The sequence below is a fragment of the Electrophorus electricus genome, chromosome 1, assembly GCF_013358815.1.
Source record: "Electrophorus electricus isolate fEleEle1 chromosome 1, fEleEle1.pri, whole genome shotgun sequence".
Lineage (NCBI taxonomy): Eukaryota > Metazoa > Chordata > Actinopteri > Gymnotiformes > Gymnotidae > Electrophorus > Electrophorus electricus.
This window is the reverse complement of record NC_049535.1, coordinates 31,880,068-31,897,896: the sequence shown is the minus strand read 5'-3', so window position 1 is coordinate 31,897,896 and position 17,829 is coordinate 31,880,068. Positions and strand designations below refer to the sequence as shown.

Sequence of the window (17,829 nt, the reverse complement as noted above, 5' to 3'; positions counted from 1 at the left end):
TTATGCTGTTATTTAAAGGGCTCAAAACACCTTTTTCTTGTTGGTCCTGTTTAATCAATTAAAATCGATTAAAATAGTAGTAATAAACTCCAAACCATCCTGGGCTAAAACCTGAAAATCTGATATCTGGCATGTTTTAGTCACTAATTAAACACACTGCATATTCAGATTCAGTGAAATACAAAGAAATGAGGCAGCCGCAATTACTGCAGCGAGAATAAAGAGTCCTGAGAAGAACCCCTCCAGCGTAAATCTCAAGCGTATCAAATCTGTTTGATAGAGCAAAGCACAAAATCTGTGTGGAAGTTATTAGTGTTAAAAAAAAAGAAAGTTCTCATATTTCAATCAGAGCGCCTAGCCACCTGTAGTCACAACAGTCACAATATATGACCCTGCTATCACTACTACCAGGACTACCCCAGAAGAGTGAGTGTGTGTGTGTGTGTGTGTGTGTGTGTGTGTGTGTGTGTGTGTGTGTGTGTGTGTGTGTGTGTGTGCAGCAGAAGGCCAGGCACTGGTGTCTGACACTGATTGGTAAAAGGAGACAATGTGCCTCATTGACCTGCCTGGCTCCACTGTCTGTCGCACATACCTCAGCCAGCCCTCCCCAGAGGACCTCACTGCTCTTTAAACAGGACACCAGATTGCCACAGGCAGAGGGAGTGGCAGTGTGTGTGTGTGTGTGTGTGTGTGTGTGTGTGTGTGTGTGTGTGTGTGTGTGTGTGTATTGTGAGAGGGAGAGGGTAATGGGATACTAGTTGCTTTGACAATGAGATTCCACAGAAAAGATGGGGGGTGGGGTGGGGCATGAGGTGGCACGTGAGGAAGTGTGACTTTATGACTTAAAACAAACGTTGCACACACTCCCAAACGGCGGCAGGACAATGGTTTTACAGCCTTATCTCAGGCTTTCATTGTTAGATCAGATTACCAAAATCCCCTTCCATCTGTCCAGAAGTACGTCTACTTCTGGACTAGTAAACTAGGAAACTCAGGTGCTCTGTGAAATGTCATCTTAAGACAGAAGACATGGTTTAGGATTATACTTATGTACTTGTTCCAGTGTAGTAATTTCTTCACACATGGGAAGGGTCCTTTGGATGTTATATATCTATTTTGCATTTACTGAGATCTTTTTACACCTCTACAAACCATGACCTTCAAAAGTTCTCATGGGACTGATACATCTTAGCACACAACACGTGCGCTTTTGTATATATGTTATATAAAGTATTACTCATGAAATATAAATGTGTGCATATAACACCACAACTGTTGCCCTTCCATGCCAACAAACATCCAAACGGACCATTATTCATTCCCATTGTCAGAATTTGAAGATGACCTCTCTCTCTCTCTCTCTCTCTCTCTCTCTCTCTCTCTCTCTCTCTTTTTTTCTTTTCTCACTGTCAGTGACAAGCTGTTGCTCTCTCCCTCTGGGGCTCTCTCACCCTCTTTCGTCCCCTCCCTCTCTCTCTCTCTCTCTCTCTCTCCCTCATACTCTCTCTCTCTCCACCTGTTGATGCCATTGTTGTGCTGTCTTATTATTTTCCTCCACTCACTTCACACACGCCTCTTTTATTCCACACTTTCTCATCAACATCCTTTTTTTTTTTCCCCCTGTCCTTCTGGCTCTCGGAGGGTATTTAAAGAGAGGCGGGAGCTGAGCAGCATGAGACGCAGCACAGAGGCCTGCCCAGACACTCCCGTTCACCTGCGCACGTCCAGACACGCAGAACAGGCGCACTTAAGGCAGAGATCGCACGCGCGGCACACTAACTCTCAGACACCTGGCCGATAACTCGCGCAAACGCGAACGCGGCCACTCGTCCGCGCTTGGACACAGGAGGAGCAGGAGGTCGCGGTCCCTTCCGGAGAAGTGGAGGAGTGGCGTTCCGTCAGACAGGGACGATGTCCGTGTCTCTGTGGTGTGAGGAGGTGGACGAGGTGCAGGCTGGAGCTCAGGGGGGAGAGGTGGCTGTGAGAGCCCCCTGGGACCCCAGCGTGTCTGGGCAGAGGGTGGTGCAGAGGCTGCTGCAGCTGGAGGAGAGGTACCTACCCTCGCAGCTTTACGTCTCACTCGTTCAGAGGGAGCCCAAACGCAGGGAGGAGCTCACCAAGTGGGCTCTGGAGGTAGGACTCCTGAAGACAGCTTTGCATCTTAAAATACATTGTAGTTATCTATTGTTTATTTAATATGGACGGATACAGAAAAACAGAAACTTACAAAGAACAGTATATTTGCTATATGTCATAACATACATTACTACATGCTAATTTTCAATGTATGTCGCTGGCTAGGTTTTTGATAAACCTCTTTAGCATCCAAATTTGTGAAGTCATGACTGTCTGCAATACGGCCAAATTTTAGAATCTCTGACTATGAAATAAAACCAGCAGCTTCGGAAATATTTTGATTTTGGCTTAGTCCGGAGACTATTCTGATATTCACTCAAAGTATTGATAAATGTCTCTCAAATTGTATATGTTATACATTCATGGAAACTGCAACAGAACATTGAATTGCTTATTGTCTCACTCTCTCTATACCTCCCTTTCTCTCTCTCATTTCCCTCTCTCTATCTCTTCCTCCCTATTTCTCCATCTCCCTGTGTTTTCTAGGTATGCTGCGAGTGTGGCTGCGATGAGTCTGTGTTTCCACTGGCGGCCTCTCTGTTGGACCGGTACCTGTCTACCACGCTCTCTCTGCCTGTCTCCCCATCCTGCCTGGCAGCCGCCTGCATCCTGGTGGCCTCCAAGCTGACGGAGAGTGAGGCAGTTACCGCCGACACCCTGCGCGCTGCTGCCGAGTACGAGTTTCTCTCCTCAAACCTGCGGGTGAGTCTCAGACCCTTCAGTGGGTGAGGTTTTAAGCTCTAGTCTCAGATCCTACAGCTGAACTGCACGCTACAGATTTAATTTCCAGAAAGACTGCTTTTTCCCCTTCTGAAATATCACTGAAATTTTGGTGTGTAGTAGTTTGTGCTACTACACACGCTGAAACATGTGAGTAGTAATTTGGCAATTCATGTGTTTTCTTTTCAAACAGGAGATGGAGCGTATTGTGCTGGGGACCCTACGGTGGGATGTTGCTGCGGTGACACCTCAGGACTTCATCCCACACTTCCTGTCTTGTCTGGAGGAACTGCATGGGGGAGACCTGGAAGTGGGCGACTTCATCCTCACACTCCGTCGCCACAGCGACACACTAGCAGCCATGTGTGTCTGCGACACACGCTTCCTGGGCACGCCTCCCTCTCTGATTGCTGCAGCAGCACTGAACTCTGCTCTTCGTGGTCTGGAGGGGAGGAGCCAGAGAGAAATGAGGCACATGACCTCCAAGCTGGCCACACTCTGTCAAACCGATCTGGTGAGTGTATGTGATGCTCTCTTTCCACTATGTGTGTGTGTGTGTGTGTGTGTGCGTGCGCATGGGAAAGAGATCATTTGCATTTGTATCTCACACTATGTGCGTTTTTGATTGTGCTTGTGTCCTACAAAATGCATTGCAAAAGGTTCTGTAACTTATAGAGTGTTTTTTTTTTTTGAGCCCACTTCTGACTGGTGTGTTCTGACCACAGGCCGTGCTGCAGTGTTACAGTGAGCTGGTAGAGGGCGCGCTCAGGGAACGACTGAGAAGTGGGCTAAGAAACAGCGAAGAAGAAGAGGAGAAATTTGACAGGCTGGAGGAGGACAGAGCGACCACTCCCACTGACCTGAGGGAGATAGACCTCTAGCACAGGGCAAACACAAGCTGTTTTAAATGCACATCTATAATCGTCCTGTTAGCCATCAGTGAAACTGATGTAAACCTGGTTTCTAAATGTTGTCCTATGATAATTTTGAAATTATTTAATTCTAATTTAATAATTGTTGTTATTTATTTGTTTGTTTGAGGGAATAAGATTGACCTGTGCTATATACATTTTGTTTGCATTTCTGAGATTTGTTGTTGTTTTTGCTTGTGTTTTGTACTATTGTACTGGGTATTGTACTATTGCAATGTGTACTATTAATTTATTATCAATGTATTTATTCTTTAACTGTTATATTTTATTTGATACATTTCACACTGTATAACAAAGTGTCCAATGAAATTAAAATCTATTTTTAAAAATAAATAATATAGACATACACGGTAGTAAACTTTATTAAGCTTGTAACCTTGTAAAAATGTAACATATCTGACATTTTATCTGAAATGACAACGTATGAAAAGTGTCACCAGTATCAAAACTTTAAGATATCTCAGTTTTAATTAATATGACATAACAAATGACTAATTAACTGCAAAGTAGTTAACTTGAATTCATATCCAGTCATATTCAGGTCGTGCTCTAAAATCATTAAAAAACACGATCTGAACAAGCTATATGTTTTTTATGCGCAACATTAGAGAGCATAAAATAATTGAGCACATATGTGAATTTAGCTCCGGGGTCCAGAGCCTTACCAGAGTGGCTCAGGCGCTGCCTGGGACCCTCAACGCCACCGCAGCAAAACTAACACGTGGTTTCCTCCGTCACCGGCGCTCATCGATGACGTCATATTGCGGGGCTCTGTTATTTCCAGAAGCTTTCCGGACGTCGGTGGTCAAAATAGGGGAAGCGCAGGTATGTTATTTGCAGTTTTTATGGACAAGAAAACAACAACAACGTTTAAACGAAACAGACGCTAACAGTAAATGATAAATTACAGGAACTGTTTGTTCTAACTCAGCTGCCAAAAGTAAATTTCAGGGGCCAAAGTAGCTAACCTAGTAAGATAAGCTAAGCTAAGATAAGATAAGCTAAGCTAAGATAACTAGCATAGCTGTGCTCCTGCGCAGGACGGAGATGTCAACAGAGCTGTGGGGTATTTTTATCGGCTGTGGGGCTCATATTTGTAATTCATAGGCAAGCGGTGATGCTTATGCCAGGATTCATTATCAACGATTATAAATGCCAGCTAATTGTTTCAATCTCTTCGAAGATAGAACGTTAAGAGTTTGCTTAACGTTAGATATAGCTGGCATTCTATCTGGGGGCTCAGAGACCACCTGTTAACGCCGAAGATTTATTTAATTGGCTTTTAGCTGCGGTTTCCCTACTCCAGTAAGATCGAGGTTTGTAAACTCGGTGACTATACCTTAGTGTGCCATAGTGTGCTCTCTAGCCATAGCTAGAGAGATTGTGTTCATGTGTATATCTGATCTACAAGCCATTTTCACTAAAGTGTGTTTGATGTATAGAAAACCGCTACTTACCTTAACACTTAATTTTTATTGTCTGTAACAGTGTCAGAGCTTTCTGAAAATACAGTGAACCTCTGATATCTTATTACAGTAACGTGAACTCTGCCTTAAGTTATTAAGGGTCGGCCTTCTTTCAATACCCATTATTGCATTTACTTTTCCTAGGAGTATGGTGGGGGTTTGTCATTGGCTGCTGCTCCTGTCCATCTCTTTGAGGGTGTGGTCAGTGCCCATAGACAGGAACACCAATGCCCAGGAAGAGCCTCCCCAGATGGAGGAAAAAGGAGAGGAGAATGTGGTATGGCTATATACGACCGATGCATTTCTCAGTCTCAGCATGAATACTTTCCAAGGCAGTGTTTCCTGTTCATTTATATCCCCAAGTGTGAGTGCTGTGCTGATACCTGTGAAGTGCAGCCTTGTGTCAAAGGTCCTCACCTCCAATCTTTGGGCCCCACTGCCCTGACTCAACACAACGCTGTGCAGAACAGTGGGGCTCTGGGCCTAGAGTAGCCCCTGATTTAGGCAATGAGTCGGCGCCTGATGGTAAAGCGCGTGTGTGAGGTTAAAGCCCCGGACAAGCCCACAGATGCAGTAATGCATGCAGCTCACCTTATAAAGTAAGCTGCTAGTAACGCCAGTGTATGTGTAAATACGTTAGTGACCCTGAATAAGAGCATCTGCTAAATTCCATAAATATAATGCACACCCCCAAACACACATATACTCAATAATATTTAATATGTTTTATATGTGTATTGGAATTATTTTGATGTACATTACATCAGGAATTGCTTGATATATGAAGCCACTGGAGACTCCTGATATGATCTGGTTAAATGCTGCCCTGGATCGTATGACTGGTATGACTGATGAAACCCTGTCATCTGCAGCCTCTCTCGATGCTCTTGTAGGACACAGGCCTGTACTATGACCGTTACCTGAGAGAAGTCATCGAGGTCTTGGAGACTGACCCCCACTTCAGGGAGAAGCTACAGACTGCCAACACAGAAGACATTAAAGTACAGCCCTCTCACTCCTATGGAGGTTTTCTGTCTCTCTCTCATTCTGACTGTTTCTTATTCTCTTGTGTTTTCTTCCTTTGATGTGTGTGTGTATTTATGTAACATATTACAATATGTAACAATATGTATGCATGTCTGTCAGTTGTTGAGATATCTTTGTGCATGTCTTCCTCTGCTTCATCCTGGCTAACTGAGTCTTGATGGGGATTTAACAGATGACTCCTTAATTTCTGAGTGAGATGCAGATTGTTGTGGGAAAAATTATATTTTTTGAGTCGGCATTTTTTTTTACCATCGTATCAACTTTGCAAAAAGTCACTTTGCAAAACGTAGCAGTTCTCTGCTTGCCAGTGTAGCTGGTGCAGACTAGGGCTGATGTGGGCTGATTTCCTTATATGAAGGAGGAAATAAATCCTCTAAATGAATGTATAACATATAACAACAAAAATACAGTAATAAAACAAAAGTAAAAATATTAAAAATGAATAAAATGTATAGAAAATTTAAAGTGTCCAAAGCCATTGGCGAGCAAATTAATATTTTTGGTCCAAATTGCGACCATTTTAGTCGCTGCCTGGAGCTGTTTGTGTGTGTGGGGGTTTATTTATGTAACATTATAATATGTAACGTAGTATTTAGAATAAGAGCGTGAAAAACAATATTAAACAGCGAGGTTCTTGTGGTTCTGCGTCAGAATGGGCGTCTGAGTAAAGAACTGGACCTGGTGGGACACCATGTCAGAACTCGGCTGGATGAACTGAAGAGACAGGAAGTGTCTCGCCTCAGAATGCTGCTGAAAGCTAAACTGGACAGCACCAACACACAGAGTAAGTGTGTGTCTGTGTGTCAGCAAGTGTGGTGATTATGTACTACGTGTCTGTAGATCTCCTCTGCCAGCGCTCTCGCTCTCTCACTTATTATTTTACTATTTTATCATTATTCTTTATTACTGATTTTTAAAAATCTTGTACAGCAAGGCTCGTCATTTGGAAAATGACAAGGGGTCAGGGAACTGTGGGTGTGGGGGCCGTGTTTACGGGCTTGGTGGCTGTGTGGTGAATGTCGCATGCATACTGCAGTGCCATAGGGAACGTACCAGAGTTCATGAGGTCTTGTGTCCTGTTGAAGTTGGCAATTGATTTTTGATATTTAGTTTTTTTTAATGCATGGTGGGTTGCTCCTCTCCTTCATTGCTAGTTGTGTCTAATGTACTTGTGAGGTACATTTGAGGAGACTTGATTGTCCCAGTAAAGGTGTTTTTTAAAACAAAACAAAAACAACTCACCTTAACATCTATGACCTGTGTCTCTCATGGTCAAACACGTGTGACCTGTGTGTCTCTCATGGTCTCTCATGTGTCTTGTAGGTGTTCAGATGGATCACGTGTCCTTGCTAAAGCAGTTTGAGCATCTTGATCCCCACAATCAGAACACATTTGAGGCCAGAGACCTGGAGCTGCTAATCGCCACGGTAACAGAACTGGAGCCTTGCACTGAAACCCACAAGATTTTTCAGATTTGTTCCCGCATTAAGACTAAGGTGTAACATTTCCACCTTATAGTGATGTGCAGTGGTGCTTTGTTGTCTCCATATACCAGTAAGACAGGAATATAGAAACAGGGAATCTAGGTAATACAGGACTAAACAACAAACTGGACAACAAATTATAAATAAATGTAAAAATTAAGGTACCTGTACAGAGGTACAGGTTAGGATTATGCAAACTGTGTGTGTGTGTGTGTGTGTGTGTGTGTGTAAAGAAGTGAAGTATTAGTGATTAGTATTAGGGTCTGGTTAAGGACATAATTCCTGTGCAACCCAGAGATATCAAATATATTAGTATTTGTGCTTGACTTTGCCATTGCTGTTAGTTTCAGATTTTTTGTATTTTCTCATGAAAGTTGGAAGAGGCAAGCCGTCATTACTATGCAGGAGGTTAAATTTTTAAGTGGAATGTTTTGGGTTTCTTGTCTGGAAAGTGCGTAGTGTGTGGTTGCTCATCTAAACTCTCCTTCGTGTGTGTGTGTTTCAGGCCACTAAAGACTTGGAGAACTACGATGCTGAGCGTCACGAGGAGTTCAAACGCTATGAGATGCTAAAGGAGCATGAGAGGAGGGAGTACCTGAGGAGCCTGGACCAGGAGAAGAGGGAGCGGGAGGAGCAGAGGCTGGAGGAAATGAAGCAGAAACACAGACAGCATCCCAAAGTCAATGCACCGGTGAGACACGGGGGGAGAGAGATGGAGAGACACAGAGTGAGAGATTTGGTGAATATGTGCGCTAAGCCCCTTTATTGTGGCTGTGTGGTTATTATAGATTGTTTGGTTTATAACCTCCTAGCCTTATTTCCTTGTTCCTTTCTCTCGCTCTCTCTCACTCTCTCGCTCTCTCTCTCTCTCTCTCTCTCTCTCTCTCTCTCTCTCTCGCCCTCCCGCCCCCTCCCCAGGGGAGTGTCGCCCAGCTGAAAGAAGTCTGGGAGGAGACAGACGGTCTGGACCCACAGGAGTTCAACCCCAAGACCTTCTTCAGGCTGCATGGTCAGTCTGTGGAACATGACAAATTTGCAGCAAATGACATTTAAAAAGAGATTTTCCATAAGCAGGATGGCTTGAGTCAAAAGTTAAGCACATCCAGTAGCGTGAGTGGTCAGGAGCACACATTTGGCATGATCTTGGCCTAAATGATCCAGAAAGCCCCCCACCTTGTGCACCTCTCTCTTCCTCTTCTAGATTGTACAAAACAGTCTTACCGTAGAGCCCAACTGTGTCTGTTCTGTCTCCCGCAGACACAAACGGAGATGGTCTGTTGGACGAGCAGGAGCTGGAAGCTCTTTTTACCAAAGAGGTAATGAAACGCAGCCATTTAAGGAAAATACTGCTGAGAGCTCATGGTAGTTTTTATGATGCATGTTTAGATGTTCTTTTACCTAACCTGAGTGATGCTCAGAGATGTTTCTGTTATTCCGTGTTATGTTAAGCTGGAGAAGGTGTATGACCCCAAGAATGAAGAGGATGACATGATGGAGATGGAGGAAGAGAGGCTGAGAATGAGGGAACATGTCATGAAAAACGTATGATTCACTCCCCCTCTCTCTCGCGCCGTGTGTGTGTCTGTGTGTGTCCCATTTTGTTTGTGTATGCAATTTTGCCAAAGCAGTAGAAAAGTAAAGTGAATACGTAAGATATCCAGGGGGGGTGAAAACCCATAAGATACCATACATAATGTATATCATAGAAAGGCAGAAATGTCTTAAATCTCCTTCCATAAAGGCTGTGGAGCACACACACACACACACGTGCGCACACACACACACACGCGCACACACACACACACGCGCGCACGCACACGCACGCACACACGCACACGCGCGCACACACACACACACACACGTGCACACACACGCACGCGCACACACACACGCGCGCGCGCACACACGCACACACACGCGCGCACACACACGCACGCGCACACACACATACGCGCGCACACACTCACTCACTCACGCACACACACACGCACACACACACGCACACACGCACTCACGCACTCACGCACTCACACTCACACACACACACACACAGCTGCTGTGGTGACTCTCAGCTTCCTGTTCTACTTAAACAGTGAGTTCATCAGAGGTCCAAAATATAACCTACACACACTGTTCATTTTCTGCAATATTTCAATAGCGCGTCTCTCATTAACTATTTAGAGAAGTAGATAAAACAAAAATAATGACTTGTTAATCTTCTGTTTCCATTAAATCACAGTGCCTGCACTCTGTTTCTCTGTGTCACTCTGTTTCTTCCTCTGTCCCTCACTCTATCTTAAAATCAGACTTAAATAACGGACAAATCTGAATGAATTTGATTCGACACACTTTCCCCTGTCTTCCCTGTGCTGCTGTACAGTGGTCTCTGTTCTGCTGGTGGTTGTTGTTGTTGTTGTTTTGACCTTTTGACTTTCACCTCCCCCCATGTGTGCAGGTCGATCTCAATCATGACCGACTGGTCAGCCTAGAGGAGTTCCTCAGATCCATGGAGAAGAAAGATTTCAACAGCCCCAAAGAGTGGGAGGTGAGGGACTAGCGCTCCGATCTGGGGGCCCCAGTGATCCAGCCAGCAGCTGTGTTCCAGAACCACAGCACAACTCCACAGGGCTGCATGACTTTCTCCAGGAAAGAGTACTGATCTGATTTTGCAGTTTGCCGTGCTGCTAGGACCGGCCTAACGTAAAATCAACAAATTCTAGTCAATGTCATATCATGCAGAATCAGAATTCCCACGAGCATGTATGCGTTAAATCCCTAACTTGAAACAGTCTGAAGTAATTTTGTAGTTATTATGGCATGAAGATTTGTTAATGCATTCAATTTAGTGTTTGTATTCAGAAATGTTCAGCCAATACCTGTCTGTAATTACTAAACTATTATATAGCGCATTAACTTTTTTAAACATTTTTTTTAATTAACTTCTTGTCCTGTAAGACACTGGATGACAAGAAACCTGTGTTCACGGAGGTGGAGCTTCAGCGTTTTGAGGCGGAGCTCCGGGATAAGGAAGTGGAGCTCAGCAGGAGGGCGGAGACCCTGAGACAGGAACAGGAAATTCTCAGAGAGAGAGGCAAAGCTCTCGAGGCCCAGAAGAAAGAGTACCAGCAGGTGAGGCCATAAATAAAAAAAATAGGTCAGGTAAAAAAAAATTTGGGCACAGGAGAGCAGAAATGCTCACCCCAATTCATTGAGTTTCCTCTGAACATGTCCTGAGTCGGTACTATGCCGTTAGTGAAGTGGTAGTTGTGACCAGGAGTAGGAGGCTGATCACCACACAAACTTGATGGATGTGAGAACATCTCGCATACAGGAGAGGGTCAGAAGAAGGGGTGGAGAGGTTGGTGATAGCAGGTTGTCACATTCACTGTGCTGTCAGGAACTGGGAAAACGCTGGCCGCTTGTGATGCCAGGATAGATGGCAATTTGTTGGAGTTTTTTCAGAACGCAACAGACACTGAAGCGCTAACATAAAATATGGGTATTGGAAACATATGATTAATAGGGTCTGATTGGTGAGAGAGTTTAGGGAGGGTCTGAAAATATCCATCATGTACTTTTGGTTTTAAAAGTTGATTTATGTAATTTCAGTATGTTCGATTAGATTCAGTTTTTGAGACATCCCCAACTGCACAAACATATAAATACACATCAGGTGTGTGAGTGTGTGGTTGGGGGTGGGGGTGTGTGTGTGAGATAATAGCTTGAGATTGAATTGCTATGCTTTTGCCAGTCTGCTAAGTTTTCACTTTTGTCGTTCTGTAATCAGGCGGTGTTGGAGATGTCCCAAAGACAGAAGGACCAGCAGGCAGTGCGCAGACCACCTCCCTCGGGTCCTAATGGAGAACTACAGTTTCAGCAAGAGAGCCAGAGCATGGCTCAAGATGGCAGCCAAGGTAAGAGGCAGCCACACGCACCCCACATGGCCCTGAGATCACAACGCCAGGGTTCTTTCTGTCTGTCTCTGGTTATGTTCAGTAAGGTGTGTGTGTGTGTGTGTGTGTGTGTGTGTGTGTGTGTCTGTGTGTCTGTGTGTGTGTGTCTGTTTTGCAGTTGGGAAGGTACTGGTGGACCAGAATGGAGAGGTCCGGAACAGTCTGCCTGCAGAGCCACCACAGAACCTTCCACAGCATACGCCTTAACACCCACCCAGCCACACATACACCTATACACAAAATGACGATGATGATATTCATGCCAGCTCCTATTATAATGTGTGTGCAACTATACACACACAATCCTGTGCTTAGAACCGAAAAGCGCAAAGTCTAAACAACTACAACAAAGCGCAGAGCCTCACATACCCGATTCCTCACTTCTTTAAGAACCTAGACCCTCCAAGCATGCGCGCACACATACATATATATATATATATATATATATATATATATATATATACACACACACACACACACACACACACACACACACACACACACACACACTCTCTCTCTCTGTCTCTCTCTCTCTCTCTCTCAAGAGGTGTACTCACTGCACACACAAACATGCACACTCCCACAGTTTGGTGGGGGCCGGTGATGCGGTGAGTGTGTAGTAGTGCTGTGCTGTCCTGCACAGCTCCAGGAGGATCTCTGTATGCCCCATCGCTCTGTTCTGCTCAGACAGGGAGCGCTGGCCTCTACTCTGCCACAGCTGTGGCGTTTCTCAGGAGTCGTGAGAACACACGCGGAGGCAGTGCAGTGGCATCGCAGGGCTGGGGAACATTTGTCTCGTGTTGTGCACTGTCCAAAGCATGCTTCTAGAGACTTCTCTCATGCTTTGTGTGTGTGTGTGTGTGGAGGACACGTGAATATTTCAAAAGATATTTAAAAAAATATTTCAAAATTTGTATTTTAGATCTTTCCCAAGTATTCTGCACACATTCATCATTATGCTCACATTCTGACCACATGCAGTGGTTTTTGCCTCGTAACTGTAAGCCAGGACTCCTGCTGCTTCTGAGAGCTCTCGCTCGGCACTGTGGCCGCGTGCACGCTCGGCGGAGCGCCGTGGCCGCGTGCACGCTCGGCGGAGGCCCATGCGTGCTCAGTGGTTGACTTCCTGCAAATGGAACAACCCACATGCCGAAAGACGCCACAACCCCGTCATCCTTGCACAAATACATTAGTACTAGTCCTAAAAAGGCCTCTGAACAGATGCTGACAGCAAGGTCTCCTGTTGTGATTTTAATGGGGCACATGTTGGAAAATGCTTTTTTCTTCTTTCAGAATCCTTTGATCCCAACCCTAATTTTGTGTGATGTTTGGAATATTTCTCGTCAGTCTCACTCCTGCAACTCTATTTATTTCCCTTTTGTTCTCATTTGTTGACTTTTAAGGAAAAAAAAAAAAAAAAGAATATTTCATTGTTCAGAATTTCTCCAGGCTTTGTCCGGAAGCTGCACTGTGGCTTTGTGACAGCGGCTCTGACCGCGAGTAACGGTCTGGCCGCAATGTAGTGTTCTCACTACCATCACGTTCCAGCTCCAAATTCTTTCCCGCGTCTGTTGAGCACTCGTTGACCCTGGTGACCCTGCAGCCACACCCCTCATGCCGCAGCTGCCACCTGCCAATCAAACCGGCTGTCTCATGGCCTCCCCAGACAATCAGAGCGTGCAGTCTGTACAGGTTCACAGGTTTCGCTTTACGCAACCGGATTTCTTTCCCTTTCTTTTCCTGTTGTTGTAATTTCATCCCCTTTTAAAGAAGTGTTTCTCACCTTCTTACCTCGAGGTAATTTCTCAGTTTGATTACAGTTCTTTAGGAAATTGCTGCTTCATGCAATCTTATTTCTAATCTAAAAATAAATGCGTTGTTGAATGAACCTGATGCAAATGGGTTTTACTGAGGAGGATAAAAAGGACATTAAAAACTACACCAACCTTTACTCTTCCAGTGTTTTATTTTCAATAATTTCCATACTTGATTAAAGCCAATACAGTTTTTCACTTAAATTTGAAAATATCCTAAGAAATGATGGCCAAAGCATAGACACACACGCCTTATTTAACAAACATTAATGAATTATAATCTGTGGCAACATTTTGAAAGGGAGCCAGGTGTGTGGGGGCCCTCAGACGTTCAGGAGCTGCAGCTCCAGAATGGCTGCGTATAGAAGCATAGAAAGAGGAGATGTATTACAAAGGGCTCTGAAAGATGAGTCAGTCTCTGTAGGAGGAGTTGGACTAAGAATGGGCTGTAGGTTTTGTTGGGGCTTTTTCAGTGTGAACTAAGGCTTTGAGCTCTGCATGGCTGAGTAGGCCATGTCTCAGTGAATCATCCTACTTTTGTCTTGGTGCACATTTCTGCTGGTTCTTAAACCAGGGTGAGCAAGAGGTTCACTCTGGGAGATTTTGTCAGCAGCAGCGTTGAAACCTTCCCTCTTGGGTGCATGCACACACACCTCTTTTCCTCTTGGACCATGAAACATTACCAAACCATCAAATGTGTTTAAACCATTTACACTAAGTATGCATTACATTCAATTATCTCCTTTACAGTGGACAATGTACCTACACGACAACTTTGACATTGTATTTGGCTATGACGAAGTCTCATTTTCCATATTCTCTTTAACTCTACACGTTCCTGTCACATTTTCTTATTAAATTAACGTAGTTTAGACAGCTATATCATACACTGTCATATAACACAAATAGTATAATTCAGCAATCAGTACCTACTCTGCCCTTATGTGCGACACTGTAATGCCAGTGGTAAACAGCAGAGGGAGCTCTGAACAGGCAAACGTCAGTTCAATCACGCACGTATACCTATCACCCTCATAGCTATCCATGTGACAAATATTTTCTTAACCTTTGTGTTATTCTGGATATTAGTCTCCTTTGCTTTGTCCACTGTGCGTTCAGAAAACTCCGATTATAGCAGAGCACTTCTCTAAATGTCTGGGCTACTCATTCAGTGTAGGGGGAGAGCAGAGACACTTACCACAATGGCTCATTTTGTCCACTCTTTGGTGTTATCTAGCTTGGTAAAAACTATTCTGAAATCCGGAAGCTTTTACTTTTTTTTTTTTTCTTTTTGAATTGGGACAGTTTCCGCACATCTTGAAGACATCTCTGGCTTTTTGCTTGTTTGTTTGTTGTTGTTGTTTTGTGCCTTCTAATCTGTGTATTCTGGCAAGGCAATGGTTGACTGGGATAATGAAGGATGTGTTCGTCCATGAAGAACAAGACACATACACAAGTAGATCAGTTCTGGGACAAACATATGGTCAGTCTTGGGTGTAACGTGGTCAGAACATCCTCGAGTGAGAATGCGTTGAAGGAGATGGCATATCATCAGGACCCGTACCAAACTTCACCTTCATCTGATAATTTGAGCAAACCACACCTGCTTCAGCTCATCATTTTCCCTGGCCCTTGATGAGTCCAGTGCAAAAACAAAGCAGCACACAGAGTCTCTGGAACTGAGGCCCTAGAGTGACGCATCACACACAGGTCAAACCTGAAACCCGAATCACAACTGTTGGGTGTGTTTCCTGAACCCGCAAAGTTTGCTGGAAGTGCCTTTGGGAGAAAGTTTTCTCTTCCTCTGATGTTTTGTGATTTTAAAATGTTCGTTGAGAGTCCAGTGATCTGTTTTATGAAGTGACTAAATCAGTGACCCGCTGTGACCTCTAATCCTCACCCTACCCTGACCTCAGCAAGTGTAAAAGTAGACGTAGACCCAGTACTCCTGTGTCTACGTGCTCGCTGGATGCTGCAGATCCAGACGCGATGAACAACGCGGCCACAATGCCTCTGTTGCCATGGTGACTGAGTGCACAGGCAGAGGCGCGAGCAATACAAGACGTGGGTTTCGGTGTCGTAAATGAAATGATGGTGACTGGTTAACAGTTGTCAAAAAGCTACCGACAGTCGGATGACCGGTTTGTAATATGATATTTCAGGAGCACAAATTTGTGGATATGTGTTGAAAATGGGAAGTCGCATCGTGTTGTTTTCAGCAGGTTGTTATTCTAAAAAATATGAATTTGAACAGGTTTTTTTTAAAAAAGAAAGAAGAAACCCTGAATTTGTGAGCATAGCGTAAATAATGCTTTTATCCGATGTAAATAACCCAGAATCCAGCAGAATGTCCCGAGCCGGAGGAGCTCTGTGGGAGCCTGTCCGCAGTCCCGGTGTCCTCGCGCGGCCCTTGCTCCAGTTACAGTGCCCACGTGAGCACCGCTGTGTCTTTAAATCTCCTCGTCGTGCATGGCGATGACATCATCCTCTCGAAACACATTACGTCATCCCTTTCGGGACGCTTCTGACGAACCCCACCCTGCCTTCCCCTTGTCACCTGATTGCTGTTATTGGGTTGCATCAATGCGGGGTCCCTCCTCGGCTTCGCGCTTATTGGTAGCCCAGTTGCCGGTGTCTTTGCATTATTGGCCTGGCCCAAAGTGCCCCGTCTGCGCTCTCGTTTGAAAGAGGGTGCTCTCACCGAGATGGGTCTCCGCAAGCGCACCAACCACGTCATGGTTAGCGTCCCATTATCGTTATGCAGAAAACACATTTGCATTGGGCGGGGGCGGGGCGCGTAATCATCGCACGGCGCGCACCGGTCGCTTTGCTGGAGGATGCAGTAGGAACCACATCAGTTTTTGTATTTGGCCATTGTCTGACGCGTCTGACACGTGCTGTTTTATAAAATGGTAAACCTGAGAAAAAGCCAATATGTAACGAATGCGTATGCTTTCAAAGTATTCAACGGAGAAATGGCTGCGAGGTTAGATACAAATAATTAAATAACAAATAAAACTAGCTAGCGGCAAAATGGTACGAGCTACCTGGCATGCATCGAAAAATCATCTGCACGCGTCGACCGAGAGGCTGTCGGAGACTAATTGTAGAACTGAGACATGTGCGGGGGCGCAATACTCGCTGCGGCCAGTAGAGGGCGTGCTAATGCTGGCGCCGGTCGCCAATGGTACCCAGCGGTGCGCACTGGACAATATCGCTTGGACGTGCGTAACACTCATGAGGTGATGTAGCCTAACCTCCGTGTACGTGCAAGACGCGTCTGCACCCGCAGACGACACGTTGCACGGCTATTTCATGCCACTGAAATCTGCACAACTTTGCTGTTTATTCTAGGGCGATAGGGGTGCGCGCGGGGGCGAGTGCGTGCTCAGAAAAGCTGCGAGAATGTTTCTTTAAGACCCAGCACCTTTGCATACGCGCGAGGGAGGGAGGAGGGAGCGAGGAAGGGAGAGAGCGAGAGAGACAGAGAGAGACCGGGACTGTCCGGAGTTAGGTGTAACGCTGCTCTCGCTTGGTGCGGTCGCTATGTGTGAGGGAGAGGGACGGGGCTGATAACTGGGCTTAAACGGCAGTACCGGGACCCGTAGGCGCCGCGCTCGGACGGTGTCAGCGGGGATGTAGTGTCATGCATTGACTCCCGGCGATGACAAGGGTGAGAAGCAGAAAATCCGGCGCGCGCATCAGACCTTCGCATGCATTATTTTCCAGTGTGTGTGTTTGTGTGTATTATCGCCCAGCTGTGATGGGGTGGAGGGGGTGGGGGTTGGGGTGGGGGCTGAAGGAGCCAGGAGGTGGGGACGAGGCGAAAGGATGAGATAAAATAAGGGAATAAACGGCTTTATAAGAGAAAAATCGCCGCGCCTCGTGCATTGCCTTCGATATCGTGGATAAAATGTGATTATTTCATTCTGACTGCATGTCCATTCGTGCATCTGCTAAAGCGACGGCATATATATTGTAGCCTAATGGTGGAGCGCGCGGCTAAGGAATACGTCAACACATCCATTTAGGCTTGTGCACCGCTTCATAACATTACACTGAGCATCATGCAGATGTTTATTGCGTTAATATGTCCACGCCATTTTCACTCAACCTTTGCCTCTTTTTGAGAATATTAATAGTCAGTCTACAGGCTAACCTATGCATCCCCTTCCAAGCTAATAATGACTGAAATGTGATGTTTAAACGCACTGGATGGACTCGGCACGGATCTCATATCCTCCCTGTGTGTTTCGGCCATGCCCGTCGACACTGCA

The 17,829-nt window shown here is 45.3% G+C and overlaps 3 protein-coding genes across 3 annotated transcripts in view; all 3 read left to right on the top strand.

The window, feature by feature from the left end:
- Positions 1-1,478: 1,478 nt before the first annotated feature.
- Positions 1,479-4,134, top strand: ccndx (cyclin Dx). Its single transcript, XM_027025672.2, has 4 exons — positions 1,479-2,133; positions 2,623-2,838; positions 3,050-3,370; positions 3,582-4,134. Exons 1-4 carry the CDS (start codon positions 1,912-1,914, stop codon positions 3,735-3,737), a joined length of 915 nt encoding a protein of 304 aa, XP_026881473.2. The 5' UTR covers positions 1,479-1,911; the 3' UTR covers positions 3,738-4,134.
- A 400-nt stretch (positions 4,135-4,534) lies between these two features.
- On the top strand, positions 4,535-12,201 carry nucb1 (nucleobindin 1). The gene is made up of 13 exons (XM_027025671.2): positions 4,535-4,613; positions 5,399-5,531; positions 6,148-6,255; positions 6,953-7,085; positions 7,625-7,728; positions 8,291-8,476; positions 8,704-8,794; positions 9,043-9,101; positions 9,235-9,327; positions 10,241-10,330; positions 10,741-10,914; positions 11,573-11,699; positions 11,857-12,201. The coding sequence occupies exons 2-13, from the start codon at positions 5,403-5,405 to the stop codon at positions 11,943-11,945; spliced, it is 1,383 nt and encodes a 460-aa protein (XP_026881472.2). The 5' UTR covers positions 4,535-4,613; positions 5,399-5,402; the 3' UTR covers positions 11,946-12,201.
- A 4,855-nt stretch (positions 12,202-17,056) lies between these two features.
- ppfia3 (PTPRF interacting protein alpha 3) overlaps positions 17,057-17,829 on the top strand; it is a 39,015-nt gene continuing 38,242 nt past the window's right edge. Inside the window, exon 1 of the mRNA XM_027025678.2 lies at positions 17,057-17,225. The gene's annotated coding sequence lies outside the window, so the exon portion shown is untranslated. The remainder of the gene's footprint in view (positions 17,226-17,829) is intronic.

What these genes read in the sequence shown, in the direction of transcription:
- ccndx (XM_027025672.2), top strand. Translation starts at nt 1,912, where the DNA reads ATGTCCGTGTCTCTGTGGTGTGAGGAGGTGGACGAGGTGCAGGCTGGA. An exon ending in TTCTCTCCTCAAACCTGCGG is followed by an intron (nt 2,839 to 3,049) that starts GTGAGTCTCAGA and finishes CTTTTCAAACAG; the next exon opens with GAGATGGAGCGTATTGTGCT. An exon ending in CACTCTGTCAAACCGATCTG is followed by an intron (nt 3,371 to 3,581) that starts GTGAGTGTATGT and finishes TTCTGACCACAG; the next exon opens with GCCGTGCTGCAGTGTTACAG.
- nucb1 (XM_027025671.2), top strand. Translation starts at nt 5,403, where the DNA reads ATGGTGGGGGTTTGTCATTGGCTGCTGCTCCTGTCCATCTCTTTGAGG. An exon ending in AAGCTCTTTTTACCAAAGAG is followed by an intron (nt 9,102 to 9,234) that starts GTAATGAAACGC and finishes TGTTATGTTAAG; the next exon opens with CTGGAGAAGGTGTATGACCC. An exon ending in GGGAACATGTCATGAAAAAC is followed by an intron (nt 9,328 to 10,240) that starts GTATGATTCACT and finishes CCATGTGTGCAG; the next exon opens with GTCGATCTCAATCATGACCG.